Raw genomic sequence first — 20,120 nt, forward strand, 5'->3', positions numbered from 1 at the left:
GATGCAGAGAGAGAGGGGGAGACAGAGGATCCAAAGCAGGTTCTGTGCTGATAGCAGAGAGACTGATGCAGGGCTCGAACTCACAAACCATGAGACCACGACCTGAGCTGAAGTCGGAGACTTTAACCGACTGAGCCACCTAGGCGCCTCCCAGGCACCCAGTATTAATACATCTTAATGAATATATTATAAGGCTATTTTTGTATCATGGATGACAGAAATTTGCTGATAATACTGGTTTTCAAGACACTCTGTCTTAGTAACAGTGAAGAAGGCATGTTATAGATAATGATTCGGCTATCAAACATGCATTTCACATTAGACAGAATGATCTCTATGAAAGCGGTTCTAAAGGCATTTCTGCAATAAAAATCTCCTGAGCCTTAAAGTCTTAAGAATGGAAAGATAATTAAAGAGAATGCTCTGTATTAAGCATTTCATTCTCCCCAAACTCTATGACCTCTGACTTCTATCAGTTAAATATGGTGGCTTATAGTATTATGAAACTTACCTAGCAGGTACAATTTCTGCCATGAAAGAGACGTTCTGCCTTCTGTCTGACTCACTGCAAGAATCCCCCATTCACAAGCCTAAATTTTACTGCATTATTCTATGGCCAGATCCTTCCCTCCCAAAACATTCTGTACCTCCTTAAGTAGGATGTAGGGACTTCCTTGTGATTGTTCTTTTTTGGATCTTGAAAACACGATTTACAATCAGGCCTGAACTGACGCTAAAAACCAGACATGTCAGTGTTTTGCTATGAGGTGCAAATGTTGCGTTGCTTTGCAATTAACTTGTAAGTGAGTCAGGAACTCCCAAGTTTTAAGTTTACTGTTATTGGAAGAGCGGAATCAATACTATGATTTTCTTGTAGGCCCTCAAAACTTTAGGAATAGAGGAGCACTGTATGGTCAATGACTGCTAAAGTTCTCTTAAATTGTCTCTGGATGATTCTAACAGCAGAGTCAAGGACATAGATATGTAAATACTTGCTAATATAGTACATTCCTAAACTGTTAAAAATTTTAAAGTAATTTCATGATACAGAGCAAATAAAAATAAATGTACATTTATTCTTTGTCTTAACTAAATTTATAAAGAAAAATACGCACCTCGAAAGGAAACTGAAAAACAAATATAACATATAACCTTTTGTCAAAATGACTACAAAACTGTGTGTAAGTGTATCCCTCATTTTAAAAAACATGAGTTACCTTTTTAATTCTGAAGGAAGACATATAAATAGTAAATACATTTAATATGTATAATAAATAATTATAAAGGAAATATTTCCTATTGCATTACATTTTAAATAGCAACATGAAGAATATGAAACTGATTTCAAAAAATAATTCAGACTCTATTTTTAAAATGAGCCAATGAGTAATTATGTGGATTTTATGACACTATCTACGTTCCAGCCTTCTACCCTGTTCCAACCCATCAGTAAAGATGGGCAAGTTCTTTATAATAGCAGGCACTGTCACCTTCTCTAATTTCACAGACTACCCAACACAGTTTTGTCCACACAGTATGATTTCAGTAAATAAATACAGCCAGCTGACTAAAAGGAACAAGAGTGAGTAGCAGCAGTCTATAAAATATACAGCAAGATCCCAGCGGAAACATTTAATGTCAACTGTAATTTTCTTGCTGATTGGCCACTAACTATAACTTCATGACTGATACTGAGAGAACAATGGCTTTTAAAGTGATGACTAGAGCTTTACTTAAGGTGAGCCTCTGGCCCAGGACAAGAGAGCCCTGAATGGTATGTCCAATTCTTTCATGTTGCGTCCTCATTATCAGTTGTCTTTAGATTTCAGACATTTTAGGATGAATGTTTGTAGGAATCCATCCTGAATAAAAGGGCCATACCTATCTTTGATATAAAGCATTTCACATATTATGCTCCAAAAAGTAATGACTCTGTGGGATAGCAACAACAGAGTTTTATAACACAAACTCACTTCATGATCAATTTGGAGAATACTATGTCAAAAACAGGTGAAACATTTTTTTTTTCTCTCTCTCTCTCCTCCAGAACTTTTAACTTCTTCAAATTGTTTATATGTTAACATACGTGTAACATCTCTTGGAGGAGGCCTCTGTATAGGTATTCAGTGGATCCCAAACTTTTAACTGGAGAATGGGTATCCGTGCAGAAGTACTGAGCTAATTTTAACTGAACTATTTTAAATTCACTAAGGTAAAGTTTGGGACACAGCAAGTTGCCTGATGAAATTTTACTTCCATAAATTTTATGAACAATTTATAATTCATTGTCATTTCCATCATCATTTATAAAGTATGTTAATTTTAATCACTTCATTCCTAAAAATTAGAAGTAAATACCCTAGATGAACTTAAATTACTTTCTCTTATATTTTCTATAAAAAGTCATATTCAATTTGAACTGGAAATATAAACATCTTACCATATTCTTCTCCCACATTTGTAAGGCTTCTTGCCTACTTAACTAAATAAAATTGACCACAGTTTGTAAATCTACAAAAACATGAGTTCTAATACCAAGACATCTTTAATGACAAAAGAAAAGAGAATAATGTCTTTAAGCACAATGCATATATACTTCATACATTAAGCTAATAATACTTGATAATTATTGGATAAAGGATTAAATATTTCTTTTCTTAGTTTAGTCTATATTTCCAGAACTATCAATGAATTGTCTTACCTATAAGACATTTCACTATTTATCACCATCTAAAAACAACCATATGCAACTATTTTAAATTTGAATTCAGGAAGAACAAACTTCTTTTTCAGTTTCCCATTCTTTAAAAAGTATAAGATAGCAGGACTTTTCCTCTTTAAAATACCATGTACTCTGAAGTCCAGTTTGTGGTACTGTGCGTTGTACAACACTAAAACAAAGTTTTAACAACAAAGTTAAAAACTACTTTCCATACCTGCCTAAATTTTGCACGGGCCTCTTTTTCTTTCATTCTTCCATGGGCAACTAAGTAATCAAATACTTCACCTGAATCAGAAAGGTAAAGCAATAAAATATACACAAATCTCCAATTAACAGTACAAGCAATGTCAAGTTCTTGCCTTGTTTTTAGAGCAGCTTTTGACCCACAATTTTCTGACAGTTTTACGTAAATCACAAACTACTACATGAATAGAAAAAAGAGGGAAAAATTACACACAGAATTGAGTGTCTGTAAGCAGCTTATGATTTAGCAAAACTCTTTTAAAAAATAAGTCATGAAAACATAACTGAGAAAACTTGCTTTCTGATTTCAAGTATTACATAAAAATACAGTCAACTCTTTATTGTGCATTCAAATAAAGGGAAGCCACAGCATGAGCAATCAAAAATTATACCTGGCGTTGTATTTGGGGGGTACGTGTCAAACAAAGTAACAAAAGTCATGTTACGCTGGATCTCTCTCTTTTAAATTCTACTTGTCATGGAGTCTTGGTCAAATTCCTTCTGACTGCTTCCATTCCCACTGATTTCGTGCTTTTCCTTCCTATACTCTGATTATGCTAGTCTCACTATACTCATTTCATCTATTTTGGTTCTTAACTACTTATGCAGAATTAAATCATCCGGTGTGTGTCTCCTATTACTCTGAACCAACTTCAACGATCATATCTGCCCTATCCCCAGGACAGAACACAAAGTGGGTAGACAATACATACTTGTTGAAATAATTCAAATGAGAAACTGTGGAAATTTCCTATTAGACCCATTACTTTACATGTATATAAGTTTTTTTTCATTTTTCTCTAGTTAATACTTGTAAAAAAAAAACCCTAAATTACTATTTAGTTACAATATTAAAAATAAAATATCTCAGTATAAGGGAGAAATTTACTTTTAATGTCCTTATAATTTACACCAGATAGATATACATGTCTATTTAAAACTCCTAAGATGGCTTAAGGCATTCTTGTAAATACAGCAGAGTGGTTAAAAACTCAGGCTTTAGAATCAGACCAATTTTGTTATGAATCCCTGTTTAGCCCTAAGTAGCTACTGGGAGACATGAGGAAGATTTCTCAACTTTATTAAGATCCTGCTTCTATTTACTGCCTATCTCACATGGCTGTTATAAGGATTAAATGAAATAATGCATGTGCTTAGCACAGTGACTGGCATACAGTAAGCACTCAATAAATTATACATTTGTATCTCAGTATACAGTAAATTGTATGTGTGTGTGTGTGTGTGTGTGTGTGTGTGTGTGTGTGTGTGTATGCAAGATCAATCCTAGGATATCAATAAAACATTAAAAACCAAATATGTAATGATGTATGTCAGATGAAACTAATACACCTACAGTGTCAGACAACATATGATACCAGGCATACTTAAATGACTGAATGGGATGATGAAAATAGACGTGAGTAGATGCTCTAGTTGACCCATCACAGTAGTTAATTCCAGATATGTGAGTTTAGGCTGGGAAAGACATATGCGAGAATTCAAAAATATGGACTGCTCTTAAGTTCTGCCTAGGACATCCATAGCCCAGATGTTTACAAGACTTAGTCCTTCACTAACTATACATTGCTTGTTTATGATTTGCTTCCCCCAAAGAATGTAATCTTCTTGAGGGCAGGGACTTTGTGTTTGCTCACCCATGTGTTCCCAGCAGCTAGAATAACATGTGGTACATAACAAACGTCTAATAAATAATGTTTGCGTGAACGAAAGAAGAAATAAAACACACCATTCCAGAGCAGCCGAACACATACTTTTAATAGGTTCTTTGGGATTAAATGTGGTTCAGAATCATAAAGGAGTTCCCTGCCTACCTAATCACAGAAAATCTTCTGCTCCATTAGTGAACCAGAATCAAAACTGATCTAAATACCCCTGACAAAGAAGCAGCTGTCTGACTCAACTCTTTTTCTCACGACAGATTCCATCCTAAAATATCTAGAAATTTCAGAGGAAAAATATTAAGTGTTGATTATAAAAGTTACCTTGCCAGTTATAGATTAAAAAGGCAAGAAAATGATCCCAGGTTTAGCACCACAGAACCATGACGGTTTTGTTAGAGGGTCACTAACGGGCAAGACCCGGCGAAAACCTACCACTAGAAATCAGAACTGAATGAGAGAGCACCTGGTATGGGCTGAACTCCGGTACACACCTCTGCACACTGTACCCCACGGCCCTTCCTCACTGTGCTGCTGAAGGAGAGCGGTGAGGATCCCACGCGCTCTCCGTTCCTCCAGCCACTGCTCCCCTTCATCAGCGCCAATACAGAGCTGACTGCACTTCCCGTTTATCGTTAAACAGCATACATGTTAATATTAACACAGCCTGGCGGTGGTGCCCCTTCACGAAAACAGAAGTGTCCACCGATTTCACCGATATCAAAGCTTATCCAGCCCCTTTCTCTACACTTTAGATCACCAAACGGGGGGAAAAAAAGAGTCTAAGTGAACTAAAAATAACACCCAGGGTTCCCACGCTGACAAATTGTTCTATAAAATCTAACTAAAGGATAGAAAGAGAAATAATCCATTATGTGGTATCCATACATTCACTAATTTTATTACAGACCTACATCTCATACAAATTTGCATGGCTGTATTAATATTTTTAAAAATCCTATAATAATAAGCCTTAATGACATAGATTTTCACGTTAAGTCAAAAAACCTACATTAAAATACTTTCAGGATGAGAAAAGGCTTTGCAAAAAACCAAACCTACTGAAACTTTCAGTTTGCATTAAAAACTGAAAAAGCTATTAAAACAGATGTAATATTTATAGTAAACATTTTTAGAAATCTAAGAAACAGTACAAAAACACATAGTTTAGGTATAATAGACTAGAATAAATCCTCTTTATTCTTACATACAAATCTACACATTAGCTAAAAGGATCAACACTAAATTCAACCCTAAGTTTTTCTACTGATTAGCAAAAAAGTTAATTAGCCACAGTGGTTTACATAATTTCAGCTGCTCTCCTCTTTTTCAATTGCTTAACACCTTCAAGCATTCTGTTTTACTGGTTCAATGATTTAGCTTCAGAAATTTTTAAATGTGTTTCTAAGAAAGTTCTGTGCCTCAAAGTCACAACAGTACCTTTGAGCCAACATCTGTCTCCTTTGAGGGCAAGTGTGGAAGATGAAGCTGCTTTTGTTATATACCAGTGTTTGAATCCTTCCCATTTTCGACACAATGTAGTCAAAGTATCCATTACATTCCACACATGCATCTGTATTTCTCTGTCAACTCAGTCCTCTAACTTATAACATGTATAAATCGATACTTGTTTAAATCGAGACATTTTATGGATTATCTTGAAAATCCATGTATATTGAGACTCTGTCATATGTGACCAACCTCTGGCCCAGAACACACTTTTACTATAAACTTTATCAGATACACTGTGAATGTGAAATTTCCTTATAGCCAAGTGCTTCTAATCACAATATTATGACATACTATAATATGTAGACAAGAGAATCAAAACATTCACAACAATGTAAATTTAGGGTATTGAAAAATGTCTTTAGGCAATTTTATGTAAGCCAAAAATCCAACTTTTAAATGTAGGATCAATAGGTCTTGAAAGCAAACACTGAATTTTCCTTAAGATATACCACTTAAAAGCATTTTAAATAAAACTGTCGATTCATTAGTAACAGCGAACACATAAGTGTTATAATAATCCTTTGGGTGTTGACAGTTCTGTATGTCTCATCAAAGATAACTTTTCCACCCCTCTCATCCTTACCCCCACTCGCATACTCCATGACTAAATAGAGGGTCTTCTCCGTTTCAATAACTTCAAACAATTTTACTGAAAAAAAAATTAGAGATATAACTGTAATTGTTAGCATATATGGGATATGCTTTAAGAAAATTTAAGGTAATCCTAAGCCAGTGGAAAATCTGAGTATTTACTAAAAATTATTAATGACAATTTTAAACTGAAAAATTCTCTCAAAGGTAATTACTACTGTGGAAGAAAACCACTTACCACAAAGTGATTTGGAACCAAATCTGTTGGGTCAAAAGAGTTAAGTTTCTGGGATTAAAAACCATTACTTTTTCTAATGTGAAGAATATAATAAAAAGGAGAAGCTTAAAATCAGGATAAAATTTTAACTAAAGCTTAAAAGAGACTGTATTATAACAACACATATGTTGTACTATCATAAAACGTTGACCAATCTTTGGTACAGAAACAAAAATATTCTATAATTATGTGGTATTATAAAAGTTTTTGGTTAAAAAAAACACCAAATTATCAGACTTACATAGTTGAAATGATATACCACAAAGAATCACATTAATATCTCTAGTAAATATAATGTTTTTAAATGTGAAAGAAACAAGTGTTTAGAAAATGGGCAGGTTAAAAGAAGAATTACTTTTTCCTTCTTATCATCCATTGAGCTGATATGTTACATGTAATCAATCTATTTATTTGTACATGTAGGGGAAAACCAGAACTTACAGGAATAAATTCACTAAAATTGAAATCAACCCTATTTTCTTTAAAATTCAAATTAGTTATTTTGCCCTATGATCAAACCTAAATGCATATTATCAAATTATCTGGAATTCATTTCTTATAAATACTGCAATGGCAAGCAATCTCTATTTAGGGCAATTTAGAAAGGAGATACAAAAAGTATTCATATGCATTAACTCCAAGTCAAATATATTAATGGAGAGCTTAAGACAGCAACGCAGTAGAAAATAGCCATTTGCAGCCTTCAATTTCTATAAAATTCTACCTTTTCAAATAGTCTCAAATTAAGGAATATACTTCATCATTAATTGTATACATAAATTTCATACCTATGTTAGGATGATTTAATATCTTCATTATTCGTACTTCTCGAAACAACTGTTAAAGAAAACAGGTAGACATATTTCTGTTAAAACCATTCGCTTGAAGAAATTCATCTTCGTACAAGACACTAGAAGATCCTGGTAATGAGCTAAGAAAGAAACAAGAGATTTGTTTCTCAGATTGACCTCTAACTCTGCTGAGACTCGATTTCCAGGACAATTATAATAAGATGAACTCAGATGGTTCTGTTTGCGTGTGTACATGTGTGTGAATACACCACATATAATAAAACTTGCACTTTTATTTGACTACTCTTCATTGCTGGCAATAAAAGAAAAATACTGTGGAAATGAAACTAAATGATCTCTCACATGATTTTTATCCAAAACCAAGCTTCCTTGGAGGCTGGGGTGGTGGGGAGGGGAAGGGGGTGGTGGTTCTGATACTTTGGTCACCTCTACTGGTTGATCAGGCACTTTATGAAAGATTAAATGATATAAACCTACACTAAGTAAAATTTGAAAAGGAAACAAGACTATTTTCTGTAGCATTTTTAAGGAGACTTGTATAATAGTAAAGGACAATAAAAATTTATTTACCACATTATATAAAACCAAAACATACTGAAAATAAGTCACTTGAAACACGAATGTTAAAAATTCATGCCTTTTATTTTTCAATATAGGGCCCATTTTTCAAAAATGTGATCTGGCATTTTTTTGCTCTATGCCGTCTTTTGAGTACATGTTAAGTTCAGAATCAAGCATCTAGTTCAGGAAAACAGAAGGGCCAATAACTGATAATATTCGAAAAAAGTCTATATTATGACATATGATCTAAGGTTAATGCTTTCAGAGGGGACATTTCTCCAAGGAAGATATACAAATGGCCAGAAAGAATGTGAAAAGAAGCTCAACATCATTAATCATTAGGGAAGTGCAAATCAAAACCACAATATGAGGTAACCCTTCAGACTCAGGATGGCTACTATTAAACAAAACAAAATAACAAGTCTTGGCAAGGATGTGGTTAAAGTGTATACACCTAAAAGCAGGGACTCAAACAAGCATTTGTTGTACACCTACGTTCACAACAGCTAAAAGGAAGAAGCAGCCCGAGTTTCAACTGATGAATAAATGAACAGAATGTCGTATATACATACAATAGAATAATATTGTCTTTTTTTTAAATTAATAAAACAATTTTTTTAATTTTGAGAGAGAGCATGCACGAGTGAGGGAGGGGCAGAGTGAGGGAGGGGCAGAAAGAGAGAAGGAGAGGGAGAATCCCAAGCAGGCTCTGTGCTATCAGCACAGAGCCTGATGCAGGGCTTGATCCCATAAACTGTGAGATCGAAACCAAGAGTCGGACGCTCACTCAACTGAGCCACCCAGGCACCCGGGATAACATTCAGTCTTAAAAAGGAAAGACATTCTGACATACACTAAGATGGACAAACCTTGAGGACATTAGGCTAAATGCAATAAACCAGTTGCAGGAGGAGAAATACCATATGATTTCCCGTGTATATTAGGTATGTAGAATAAGGTCAAACTGATAGACACAGAAGCCAGCCAAGGCCTGGAGTGACTGAGGCAAAGAGTTTCACCGTCTAATGGGTATAGAGTTCTCAGTTTGGAAGATGAAAAAAGTTCTGGAGATGGCCGGTGGTGATGTGTGCACAATAATATGAATGTATTTGACACCACTGAACTGTGTTTAAAAATGGTTGAAATGGTAAATCTTAGGTGTACTTTAACACAAGTTAAAAACAGAATATAATGTGTTGATATGCCTCAAAAAATTTCACACCAATGATAAACCTACATAAGGCTTATCTACCACTAAAATCTCATCCTAGCTCTCCTCCATATCTACGGAAACTTGGGAGTCATCCTTAACTACATGCCTCCCCGAAGTCTGCACATCAGATCTATCACCAAGACCTACTGACCCGACCTCCAAAATTCATCTCACATCTGTCAACTTCTATCTATCCATACAGGCAACACTGTCACACTGGATCCCATAGGTCTCTATACGTCCATTCTGCATTCTCTTTTCTGTCCTCCCATCCTCCAACCCATTAACCATGCAGCACTACACTGCTGATCACCACTGCTGATTTTCCAATGCCATTAGAACAAGATCTTCAACATGGGCTACCAGGCCTTGAAAATCAGTATCTTGCCTACCTTGCCATGCTTATCTCATGACACTACGTACCATCGACATGGACGTCTCCTAGATGGACTTCACTTAAGGCAACCAGCCATCTTTCTCAGTTGAACTTGCTAAGATCCCTCACTACTCAGGGCCTTTGCACACGCTCTTCCCCCCTCTGCCTGGAATGAATGCTCTTCATTCACTTTTTGAATTGCGAAATATTTCAAATTTGTTAAAAAGTACAGAAACAAATATAGCACTTACCTCCGTATTCACTACCAAGATTAAACAACTTATGTTAATGTTCTGCAATATTTTCATGAGATTTTATTTTTAAGAAAAATTATGAATTTTAATTATTTAATAAAATATGAAGACATTAATCATTCTAGTCATAGCTAGAGTATCCCTCTCTCTCTTTTTCTTCCTCCCCATCCTAGGTAAAACTACTACCCTAATGCTGGTATATAACAAGCTATAAGCTTTTATTAATTTTCAATAGTGCATATATAAATAGCAATATTAACTTTTTTGTTTTAAACTTTATATAAGTGGAGTCATATTGAATATATCTCTCTAAACTTATTTTTTCTTCAACATTATGCTTCTTTGTTCTACCCCTGGTATGTATTGATCTGGTCCATTTACTTTAATTGCCATGTTCCATTACAGTACATGAGGCAACTACAGTTTATACACTGTTCTATTGAGGATGCTTAACTTACTGATGTATTTTCCCTACTGCAGTCAGTGCCATAACGAAAATTCTTTTTTTTTTTTTTTTTTTTTTTTTTAAATGTTTTAACGTTTATTCATTTTTTGAGAAACAGAGAGAGACAGAGCATGAGCAGGGGAGGGGTGGAGAGAGAATGAGACACAGAATCCAAAGCAGGCTTCAGGCTCTGAACTGACAGCACAGAGCCCAACATGGGGCTTGAACTCACAAACTGTGAGATCATGACCTGAGCCAAAGTCGGACGTTTAACCGACTGAGCCACCCAGGTGCCCCCATAACGAAAATTCTTGACACGTTCACGGGAAGTCCATCGTTTACATTAGGGTTCACTCTCGGTGTTGTACGTTCCAGGGGGCTCAACAAAGGTATAATGACACGTATCCAACACTACAGCATCACACGGACTAGTTTCACTGCCCTAGATATCCCCCATGCTCCACCTACTCACCCTTCCCTCCCATAAATCCCCAACAACCACTAATCTTTTTTTACTTTTTCCATAGTTTTACCTCTTGAGACGATCATACGGCTGGAATCATGGAGTATGTGACCTTTTCAGGTTGACTTCTTTCACTGAGTTAATATACATTCAATGTTCCTCCGTGTCCTTCCATGACTTGACAGAGCATTTATTTTTAGCACCGAATGATATTTCATTGTATGGATGTACCAGTTTATTTATCCGTTAACCGACATCTTGATTGCGTCCAAGTTTTGACAATTACGAATAAAGCTGCTGTAAACCGTGTGCAGGTTTTTGTGTGGATGTAAGTTTGTAACTCATTTGGGTAAATGGCAAGCAGGAGGACTGGTGGATTTTACAGTTAGGTATGTTTAGTTCTGTAAGAAACCACCAGACTGTCTTCCAAAGTGGCCATGCCATTTTATATTCCCACCAGCAATAAGAGTTCTCATTACTCTACATCCTTAGCAGTATTTGGCGTTGTTAGTGTTTTGTATTTTCACATTCTAATAGGTGTGTGGTGGCATCTCACTGTTGTTCAAATTTCCAATTCCTAATAACAGACGGCGTTGATCATCTTTCCATATGCTTATTTGCCATCTATATGTTTTCTTTGATGAGATGTCTGTTCCGATCATTCGACCACTTTTTAATTGGTTGTTTGTTTTCCTGAGTCTTTTCAAGCCAATTTTCGAGCCTGCATTTCCAACAATACCAGATGCCTGTGGATAGTAGTGAACATGGATTGTTCATCAAACACCTTTTTGTTTCTACTTTGCACCATCAGAGAATGGGTCATTCTCATGAGCAGTCCTGGAGGCCCTGGGCAGAGGGGGCCAGAAGTCACATACCCTCACTTCCTCCTTGAGGCTCTCAGGGAGATTGGTGGTCTGAGTGGTTGGTCTGAGTGGGGTGCTCAGGTCAGCAGAGGGAACCATGTCCAGGGGGTACCAGACATAGGACTGAGGAGATGCCGCCCCTGCCCGGACTTGTGAGGACTGATGGCAGGGGTAGAGTCCCGAGGGATCTCCTGTGTTCTGGGTGAGGAGTCCCCTCAGAACACACACAGGGTTCTTTTTTTTTTGGGGGGGGGGGGAGACAGAGAAAGACAGAGCACAAGTGGGGGAGGGGCAGAGAGAGAAGGAGACACAGAATCCAAAGCAGGCTCCAGGCTCCGAGCTGTCAGCACAGAGCCCAATGCGTGGCTCGAACCCATGAACCGTGAGATCATGACCTGAGCCGAAGTCGGACGCTTAACCGACTGAGCCACCCAGGTGCCCCCACAGCGTTCTTACCTTAGCTGCTGACACCATCTAGGCCTCCCCTGTCTACTTACCTAATGCCCCCCTCCTCTGAACAAGACCCTTACCTCCCTGAGAGCCCCAAAGAAGTAAAAGAGGAAGTACCTCCCAAAGAGGAAGTAAGTGGCCCATCATCACGTCACCTTTGCCCAGGGACTCACTGGGCTGACGGCACATGCAGGACTCCGTGGGTTAGATTTTCAGAAAACGTGTACTTCTGGTTTCAAACTTTTTTTTTCTCTTGCTACAGCACATTAGCAGATAAAATTCACACACTAGTAGATAAAATTTACATGTGAGCGTATTATAAAGAATAAACACAAATAGTCCCTGTTTTGGTTTTGCTATACTATACAGGTTTTAAAGTAGCTGGACTGGCTATCAATATGAGCAGCAATACTGTAAGTTTCATTGGCATTCTTCAGTATGATCACTATCGTGTCTTTGCAACAGGAAAGTGCCCAATACCAATCTTGTTCTCTACGCTTACATATAAATAAACTGCCCCTTTTCTTTACTTAGTCTTGCTTTCTTATTAAGACTTCACCTGTTAACTTGTTGTATCTGACTATAAAAGCACAACTCACCAGCACTGCAGTACAGAAGCCTGTAACTGGCCCCCACATCCCCTCTGCAAATCTAACGTGCACCATCCGAGCACCCTCAACATTCAGTCCACGGTGCGCCCCACGTCCTTGCACTCCTTAAGTTGAACAGAATGCTTGCCAGAGGTGATCTAGGTCCCAAACATATTTGTCGGGTATACGTGTTACTGTAAATAGATAATTTAACTAGTATATCTGTTTTCTTCTTTTTTTCTTAATTTCTATTTATTTTTTACATGTACATTCAAGTTGGTTAGCATATAGTGCAAAGATGATTTCAGGAGTAGATTCCTTAATGCCCCTTATCCATTTAGCCCACCCCCCTCCCACAACCCCCCCAGGAACCCTCTGTTTGTTCTGCATATTTAAGTCTCTTATATTTTTGTCCCCCTCTCTGTTTTTATATTATTTTTGCTTCCCTTCCCTTATGGTCATCTGTTCTGTGTCTTAAAGTACTCATATGAGTGAAGTCATATGATATTTGTCTTCTCTAATTTCGCTTAGCATAACACCCTCTAGTTCTATCCATGTAGTTGCAAATGGCAAGATTTCATTCTTTTTGATTGCCAAGTAATACTCCATTGTATATCTATATCACATCTTTTTTTTTTCAATTTTTTTTAACGTTTATTGATTTTTGAGACAGAGAGAGACAGAGCATGAACAGGGATGGGTCAGAGACAGAGAGGGAGACACAGAATATGAAACAGGTTCCAGGCTCTGAGCTGTCAGCACAGAGCCTGATGCGGGGCTCGAACCCACGAACTGCGAGATCATGACCTGAGCTGAAGTCAGACGCTTAACCGACTGAGCCACCCAGGCGCCCCTATCACATCTTCTTTATCCATTCATCTGCTGATGGACATTTGGGCTCCTTCCATACTTTGGCTATTGTTGGTAGTGCTGCTATAAACATTGGAGTGCATATGCCCCTGTGAAACAGCATACCTGTATCCCTTGGATAAATACCCCATAGCGCAATTGCTGGGTTGTAGGGTAGTTCTATTTTTAGTTTTTTTGAGGAACCTCCATACCGTTTTTCAGAGTGGCTGCACCAGTTTGCATTCCCACCAGCAGTGCAAAAAAGATCCTCTCTCTCAGCATCCTCGCCAACATCTGTTATTGCCTGAGTTGTTAATGTTAGCGATTCTGACAGGCGTGAGGTGGTATCTCACCATGGTTTTGACTTGTATTTCCCTGATGATGAGTGATGTTGAGCATTTTTTCATGTGTCGGTTAGCCAGCTGGATGTCTTCTTTGGAGAAGTGTCTATTCATGTCTTTTGCCCATTTCTTTGCTGGATTATTTGTTTTTTGGGTGTTGAGTTTGATAAGTTATTTATAGATTTTGGATACTAACCCTTTATCTGATAGGTCATTTGCAACTATCTTCTCCCATTCCATCAGTTGCCTTTTAGTTTTCCTGATTGTTTCCTTTGCTGTGCAGCTCTTTATTTTGATGAGGTCCAAATAGTTCATTTTTGCTTTTGTTTCCCTTGCCTCTGGAGACGTGTTGAGTAAGAAGTTGCTGTGGCCAAGGTCAAAGAGGTTTTTGCCTGCTTTCTCCTCCAGGATTTTGATGGCTTCCTGTCTTACATTGAGGTCTTTCATCCATTTGGGGTTTATTTTTGTGTATGGTGTAAGAAAGTGGTCCAGGTTCATTTTTCTGCATATCGCTGTCCAGTTTTCCCAGCACCACTTGCTGAAGAGACTGTCTTTATTCCATTGGATATTCTTTTCCTGCTTTATCAAAGATTAGTTGGCCATATGCTTGTGGGTCCATTTCTGGGTTCTCTATTCTGTTCCATCGATCTGAGAGTCTGTTCTTATACCAGCACCATACTGTGTTGATGATTACAGCTTTGCAATACAGCTTGAAGTCCGTATATTCGCTTTCTATCGCTGAATAAGAAATTACCACACTCTAGCAACTTGTAACGACACACATTTATCATCTCACAGTTTCTGTGCATCAGTAGGGCTTCATTGGGTCCTCTGGCTCCCATCGAGGTGCTGCAGTCTCATCTAGGGGTCTGACTGGGGAGGAATCCATTTCCAAGCTAACCCACGCTGCAGCTTTAGGACTGAGGATGCTGGTTTCTTACTTGCTCTCGAGCAGAGGCCACCCTTACCTCTTAGAGACTGCTTACATGTCCTTGCCAAGTTAGGCTTCTCCAACATGGCTGTTTACTATATTCAAGCCAGCATGGATAATCTTTAGGGCATGTTGGCTAGAAAGGCAGTTTTATATAACATAATGTAATCATGGGAGTGAAATCCCATCACCTTTTCCATATTCTGTTGGTTAGAAACAAGTCAATGGTCCCGCCCACATTCAAGGGGAAGGGATTATACAAAGGTGTGAACACCAGAAGTGGGGATCACAGGCAGTTGCCTTAAAGTTTGTCCAATACAATTAAATGTTACATAAACCAATGAATTCAAGTTTGTTGTTTAACAAAAACCAAAACAAAACAACACACACAAAAAAACACAAAAAAATCTGTAAATTCTAGATAAAAGCTGCTAGAGAAATTGCTGCCCACTTAAGTGTGGGCAGAATAAATATCAAAGATTAAAATAAAATCTTGGGGCTGCTCTCAGATCATTCCTGGGTATCTTTAAATTCTCCCTCATTAATTAAAAAAATAAAATAAACCTGGAAATAGCAGCAAGTGTGAGTTTAGGGGTGAGATTTGTGCAAGATAAACAAAGCTAAATGCCAATCAACAGGCCCAAACTAAGAAGGGGGGGTGGGGTGGGGGAAAAACCTTGGCCTTAAATGGCCTTAAATTGTTCAATGGTATACACTGATGTGTTCAATTTAAATGTTAAATATCTATATAAGTATTCATAATTCCTCCCTTTACCATACTTTTTCAATTAACCGCTCCTTATGGCAGGCAAAAGAGGGTTTCCACCTTATTTTCTCCAGAAAGTGGCCCAGGGAGTGTAGCGTGTCATTCCATACGAGCTCTAATTCCAGCTCCTCTTCCTTCTCTTCTGCCTCAAGGAAGCACATAGGATTCCAAGTGTGTAGGCAATGTTGTCACAGGGATAATCTTGAGGTTATTTCTCATTAATTTTTATGAAATTACTGGCAAATCTGGTGGTTTACTCTTGGAAGCAAACTGGTTGAGACATACCCCAGAACTAACGAAAACATGCTGATGCCTCCTGGCAGCTCCACGTCTGACAATATGCTCCGTGTCTGCCATTCTAAAGGAATGGCTTAGCTGTACATGCTTCAAGCACTTCTCCACAGATACTGGGGTTTGCTTGTTGGTTTGTTCGTTCCCTAAGCTGGGTTTTGGACTGGCACTGAATTCACGAATGCGGTCCCTGACAAGAACCTAGAATTTAGCCCTTGTGTTCTACCAAGAAGTGAGATGAGCTGGGGAGAGGATTACAACGATCTTGTGAACATTAGGGCATACCTGAACAGAAGTACCGCGCCACTGCCATCTGGGGATGAAGCAGGAGAAACAGTTACAGGAAGGGCCAAAGTTCTCATAAGGTAATTTCTTATTCCAGTTAAAAAATTAAGACCATGTCATTGGATTCCTGTATCTCAAAGATGTCTTCAATGTACTGTTCTATCCTTAGTTTCCTCTCCTTCAGTAATTGTTGACAAGAAGTGAGGAAAAAACCGTAATAAGCAAGAGCACGAATGTCTGTGTGGGTCGGGTGTGTGAAGGCTAAAAATGACAGGCAACGGTGGAAAGACCAAGAGTGGCTGCTGTTGGAAGAGCGATCGGTGTGTGTTAAGGGGCATCCCGACTCAGGATAATCAAACGCCAGTGGCCTGACCTACCGATCACCCTTCCTCCCAAAGAAACACTTCAGTTGTCAGCTAGATATGGGTCATTAACACTCCAAATCCAGAGAGCTGGGACCAACTGCACGGTAGCACATGGCTTGAGTAAAGGTCTAAGATGTCTCTTCCTCTTCGCGACTCCCCTCGTGCCCTTCCCTAAACTGCAATATTCCAGCTGGCTGCACACAGGAAAGAGACGGGACTAATTAACCACCTCAGCTGTCCGAGTCAAAGGGAGCAGGGAGAGACAGCGAGCCACATGTCTGTGATCTTTTAGCTCAGAGAAGACCTTTATCAGCGAGGGTGCCAATCTTACCAGTGCCTGCTATTCCAGGCTATTCTAAGAAAGGTGGACAGGGCTGAGGGGAGAAGGAGAGCTGAAAATTCAGACCATGATAAGTTTACCTTGAGATAGACAATTATCGTTAAAAAAAAGTCAATTATCACATGTATCATATGCCCAGGTACAAGTCAGGAACACAAAGGTTTGCAAATATATTAAACAGTCCCACAGCACTAGTTGAGTTTCTGATTCTAATTTGTAGTTCATTTCCCTTGCTCGCTTTCAAACTGTGACATCACGATGTTCCTAGCATTCTCAAACTTAGCAGGAAAGCTCCGAATTCGCTAATACCCTCCAAACTTACTATTTCAACTTTGCTGTGGGCTGGAAATTGAGGCTAGGGTTTGTTCAAATTCTGTGCGCCGAATTAGAGAAATGAGTGCTGAGTGAAGGCTTGCGATGGGTTTTCTCTAACTAAAAGGCAGGGAGGGACCTCAGTGTTTGGACTTTGTGACAGCTATTCTCGCTGTTCAGAGGCCTTTGTTTCCTTCTTGGTTCCTGGCGTTGTTCCAGGTAACTGAAGTTAGTAAACAAGAGAGATATTTACTTTTCAATTCAGTCCTTTTTGTTAGGGCTTAAGGTCAGGATCAAACTCCATCAGTGTTAATCAGTATTTGCCTCAACTATGAGCATTTTCTTTTTCTCCTCTCAACTGTTCTCTTCCTTCCTGCCTCTTTTTTTTTTTTTTTTTTTTTTTTTTTTTTTTGGTGGTGGGAAAAATCGGTTATATTTAGAAGTAGCCACGTGGATATGGCTTAGACAATCCTCGTTCTATTTACACCCGAAGTATCATAGTCAGGGGTCAGTCAAATGCACATCATCTTCCTTCCACCAGACCCGCTCACCGTGTGCCCTTGTCACAGGATTCCTGCACTGCTCCTTTGGTCTCGAGGCACATGGAGAACAACCCCGTGGTCCCAGGGAACTTGACAAAGGCACAGTGGTCAAGCTTGTTCCCACTGGGCGAGATCTTCCAGGCTGTCATCAGTCTTGGGGGACTGGGCTCATAGGAGGACGGCGACATTCAGATGTTCTTGCACCTGTCGACACAGCCTTCTTGGCCTTTCCAGCATTTTGGCCTGATTGCGGTTTGGCGAGGGGCAGGAAGCCCTTCTTTGCCTTCACTGTAATCTTTGTAAAAATCCTATCTCTATCTTTGATAGCAGTTTAGTGGTCTATTTTTTTAAACCTTTTTTTTAAGTTTCTTTATTTTTGAGGGACAGAGCATGAGCAGGAGAGGGACAGAGACAGAGACACACACACACACACACACACACACACACACACACACACACACACACACACAGAATCTGAAGCAGGCTCCAGGCTCCGAGCTGTCAGCACAGAGCCCCATGCGGAGCTCGAATCTACTAACCATGAGATCAAGACCTGAGCCAAAGTTGGACGCTTAACTGACTGAGCCACCCAGGCGTCCCAACAGTTTACTGGTCTATTAAAGTGAGGTGTGGTGCCAAGTGCAAGTGATATTCAGGTCCAAGAGACTGCCGGGTTCTCGTTTAGTCTCACTCAGAGGCTCCCGCCATTGAGGGGTTTTGTAGATGAAATGCCTGTATTAACAGAACCCTATAGATTAAGCTTTCAGCTTTTAAATTTCCAGGATCATCTTTTTACTCCTTTTTAAGTCTCCAGACGTGTTATTGGTACACCACGTATTTTGTATAGTTATTGCTAGTAGCAGTTTAACAACAGGCTAATTTCTTAAGTTCTTCCCATGAAATGGCAGTTCAAAAAAGATCTGAATACAATCAAATGAATATATGTTAGATGACATCTCACTAAAAAAAATAGGACAATTGTTCAGTATTGCTTTCCAACCTTGACAACTTGTAAGTCAATTGTTTGTTGCAAAGTTAAGAGAAGAAAATGCTCTTTAAATGACAGGCTGGGCCACTTTCCAAGTTTCATCTAGATAGATTACCAGATTGTAAGATTCTTATTTCTTATAAACTGGTTCTAATTTTATATTGCTTGAGTCCTTCCCAAGGTCTTATACGTCTCTGAGCTCAAGTTGATGTTAAGTAAATGTACTGAGATAACAGATCAAATAATTTCAGAGGAAAGATATTAAACATAAAACGGATCAAATTTGAAAACAGTTTAAATTACAAATGATGGAAATTAAAATGAGATACCATAATGCATTCATAACGTTGGAAAAAAATGAAGAAATCTGATAATATAAAGTGCTGACAAAAATGAAGACCAACAGTAAGTATCATACAGTGTTAGCAGAAGTATAAATTGGCACAATCACTCTGAAGAGCAATTTGACATTAGCTGGTAAAGCCGAGGATATGCATGACCTTCAACCTAGCAATTCTGCTTGGACAGATACATCCTTTTACACACCTTTACAAATAGACGTACACAATAATGATCGTTGCCTCACTGCTTCTGCAGCAAAAACAAAAAGCTAACTAACTTAAAAAGAAAAAGTGAAACACAAAAACACCAGGAACAATCTACACGTCAACTAACAAAAAATACACCAACTGTAGTATATCTATTAACAAGACAATGGGCAAACTGTAGCATATTCATGCATGCCAATAGCAGTAGTGAAAATAAATGAACTAGACTATATACACTAACATGACTAAAACTGTGAGGTAATGGTATGTGGAAGAAGCAAGCTGTACAAAAACAAGAAGTTTAAAAAATAATATGTAGTCTTTTACGTATGGAAACACACATGTGAAAAACCATTTTAAATTTGAATGGGAATAAGAAAGATCAAGTTCAGAACAGTAGTTATTTCCAGGTAGGAAAGAAAACATAGGAATAGAACCCAGAAATAAAACATAAGGCTTTAGTTGTAGCTGTACTATCTTATTTCTTAAAAAATACTAGAAATGAAATAGT

General features: G+C 38.2%; 1 protein-coding gene across 3 annotated transcripts in view; it reads right to left on the reverse strand.

The window, feature by feature from the left end:
* Positions 1 to 20,120, reverse strand: part of MARK1 (microtubule affinity regulating kinase 1) — a 118,226-nt gene that overhangs the window by 42,435 nt on the left and 55,671 nt on the right. For 2 of the 3 annotated variants that reach the window (XM_053908960.1, XM_053908959.1), the window contains exons 4-6: positions 7,813 to 7,861; positions 6,740 to 6,805; positions 2,937 to 3,007 (exon numbers count right to left, since the gene is read on the reverse strand). In XM_053908960.1, coding sequence (XP_053764935.1) covers positions 2,937 to 3,007; positions 6,740 to 6,805; positions 7,813 to 7,861 — 186 coding nt within the window. Of the gene's footprint in view, positions 1 to 2,936; positions 3,008 to 6,739; positions 6,806 to 7,812; positions 7,862 to 7,900; positions 7,956 to 20,120 lie in introns of those variants that run through there. The other variant, XM_053908961.1, reaches the window with a different exon arrangement.

Source organism: Panthera pardus, unplaced genomic scaffold (genome assembly GCF_024362965.1).
Source record: "Panthera pardus isolate Hobbes unplaced genomic scaffold, ASM2436296v1 HiC_scaffold_21, whole genome shotgun sequence".
In the NCBI taxonomy this organism is placed as follows: domain Eukaryota; kingdom Metazoa; phylum Chordata; class Mammalia; order Carnivora; family Felidae; genus Panthera; species Panthera pardus.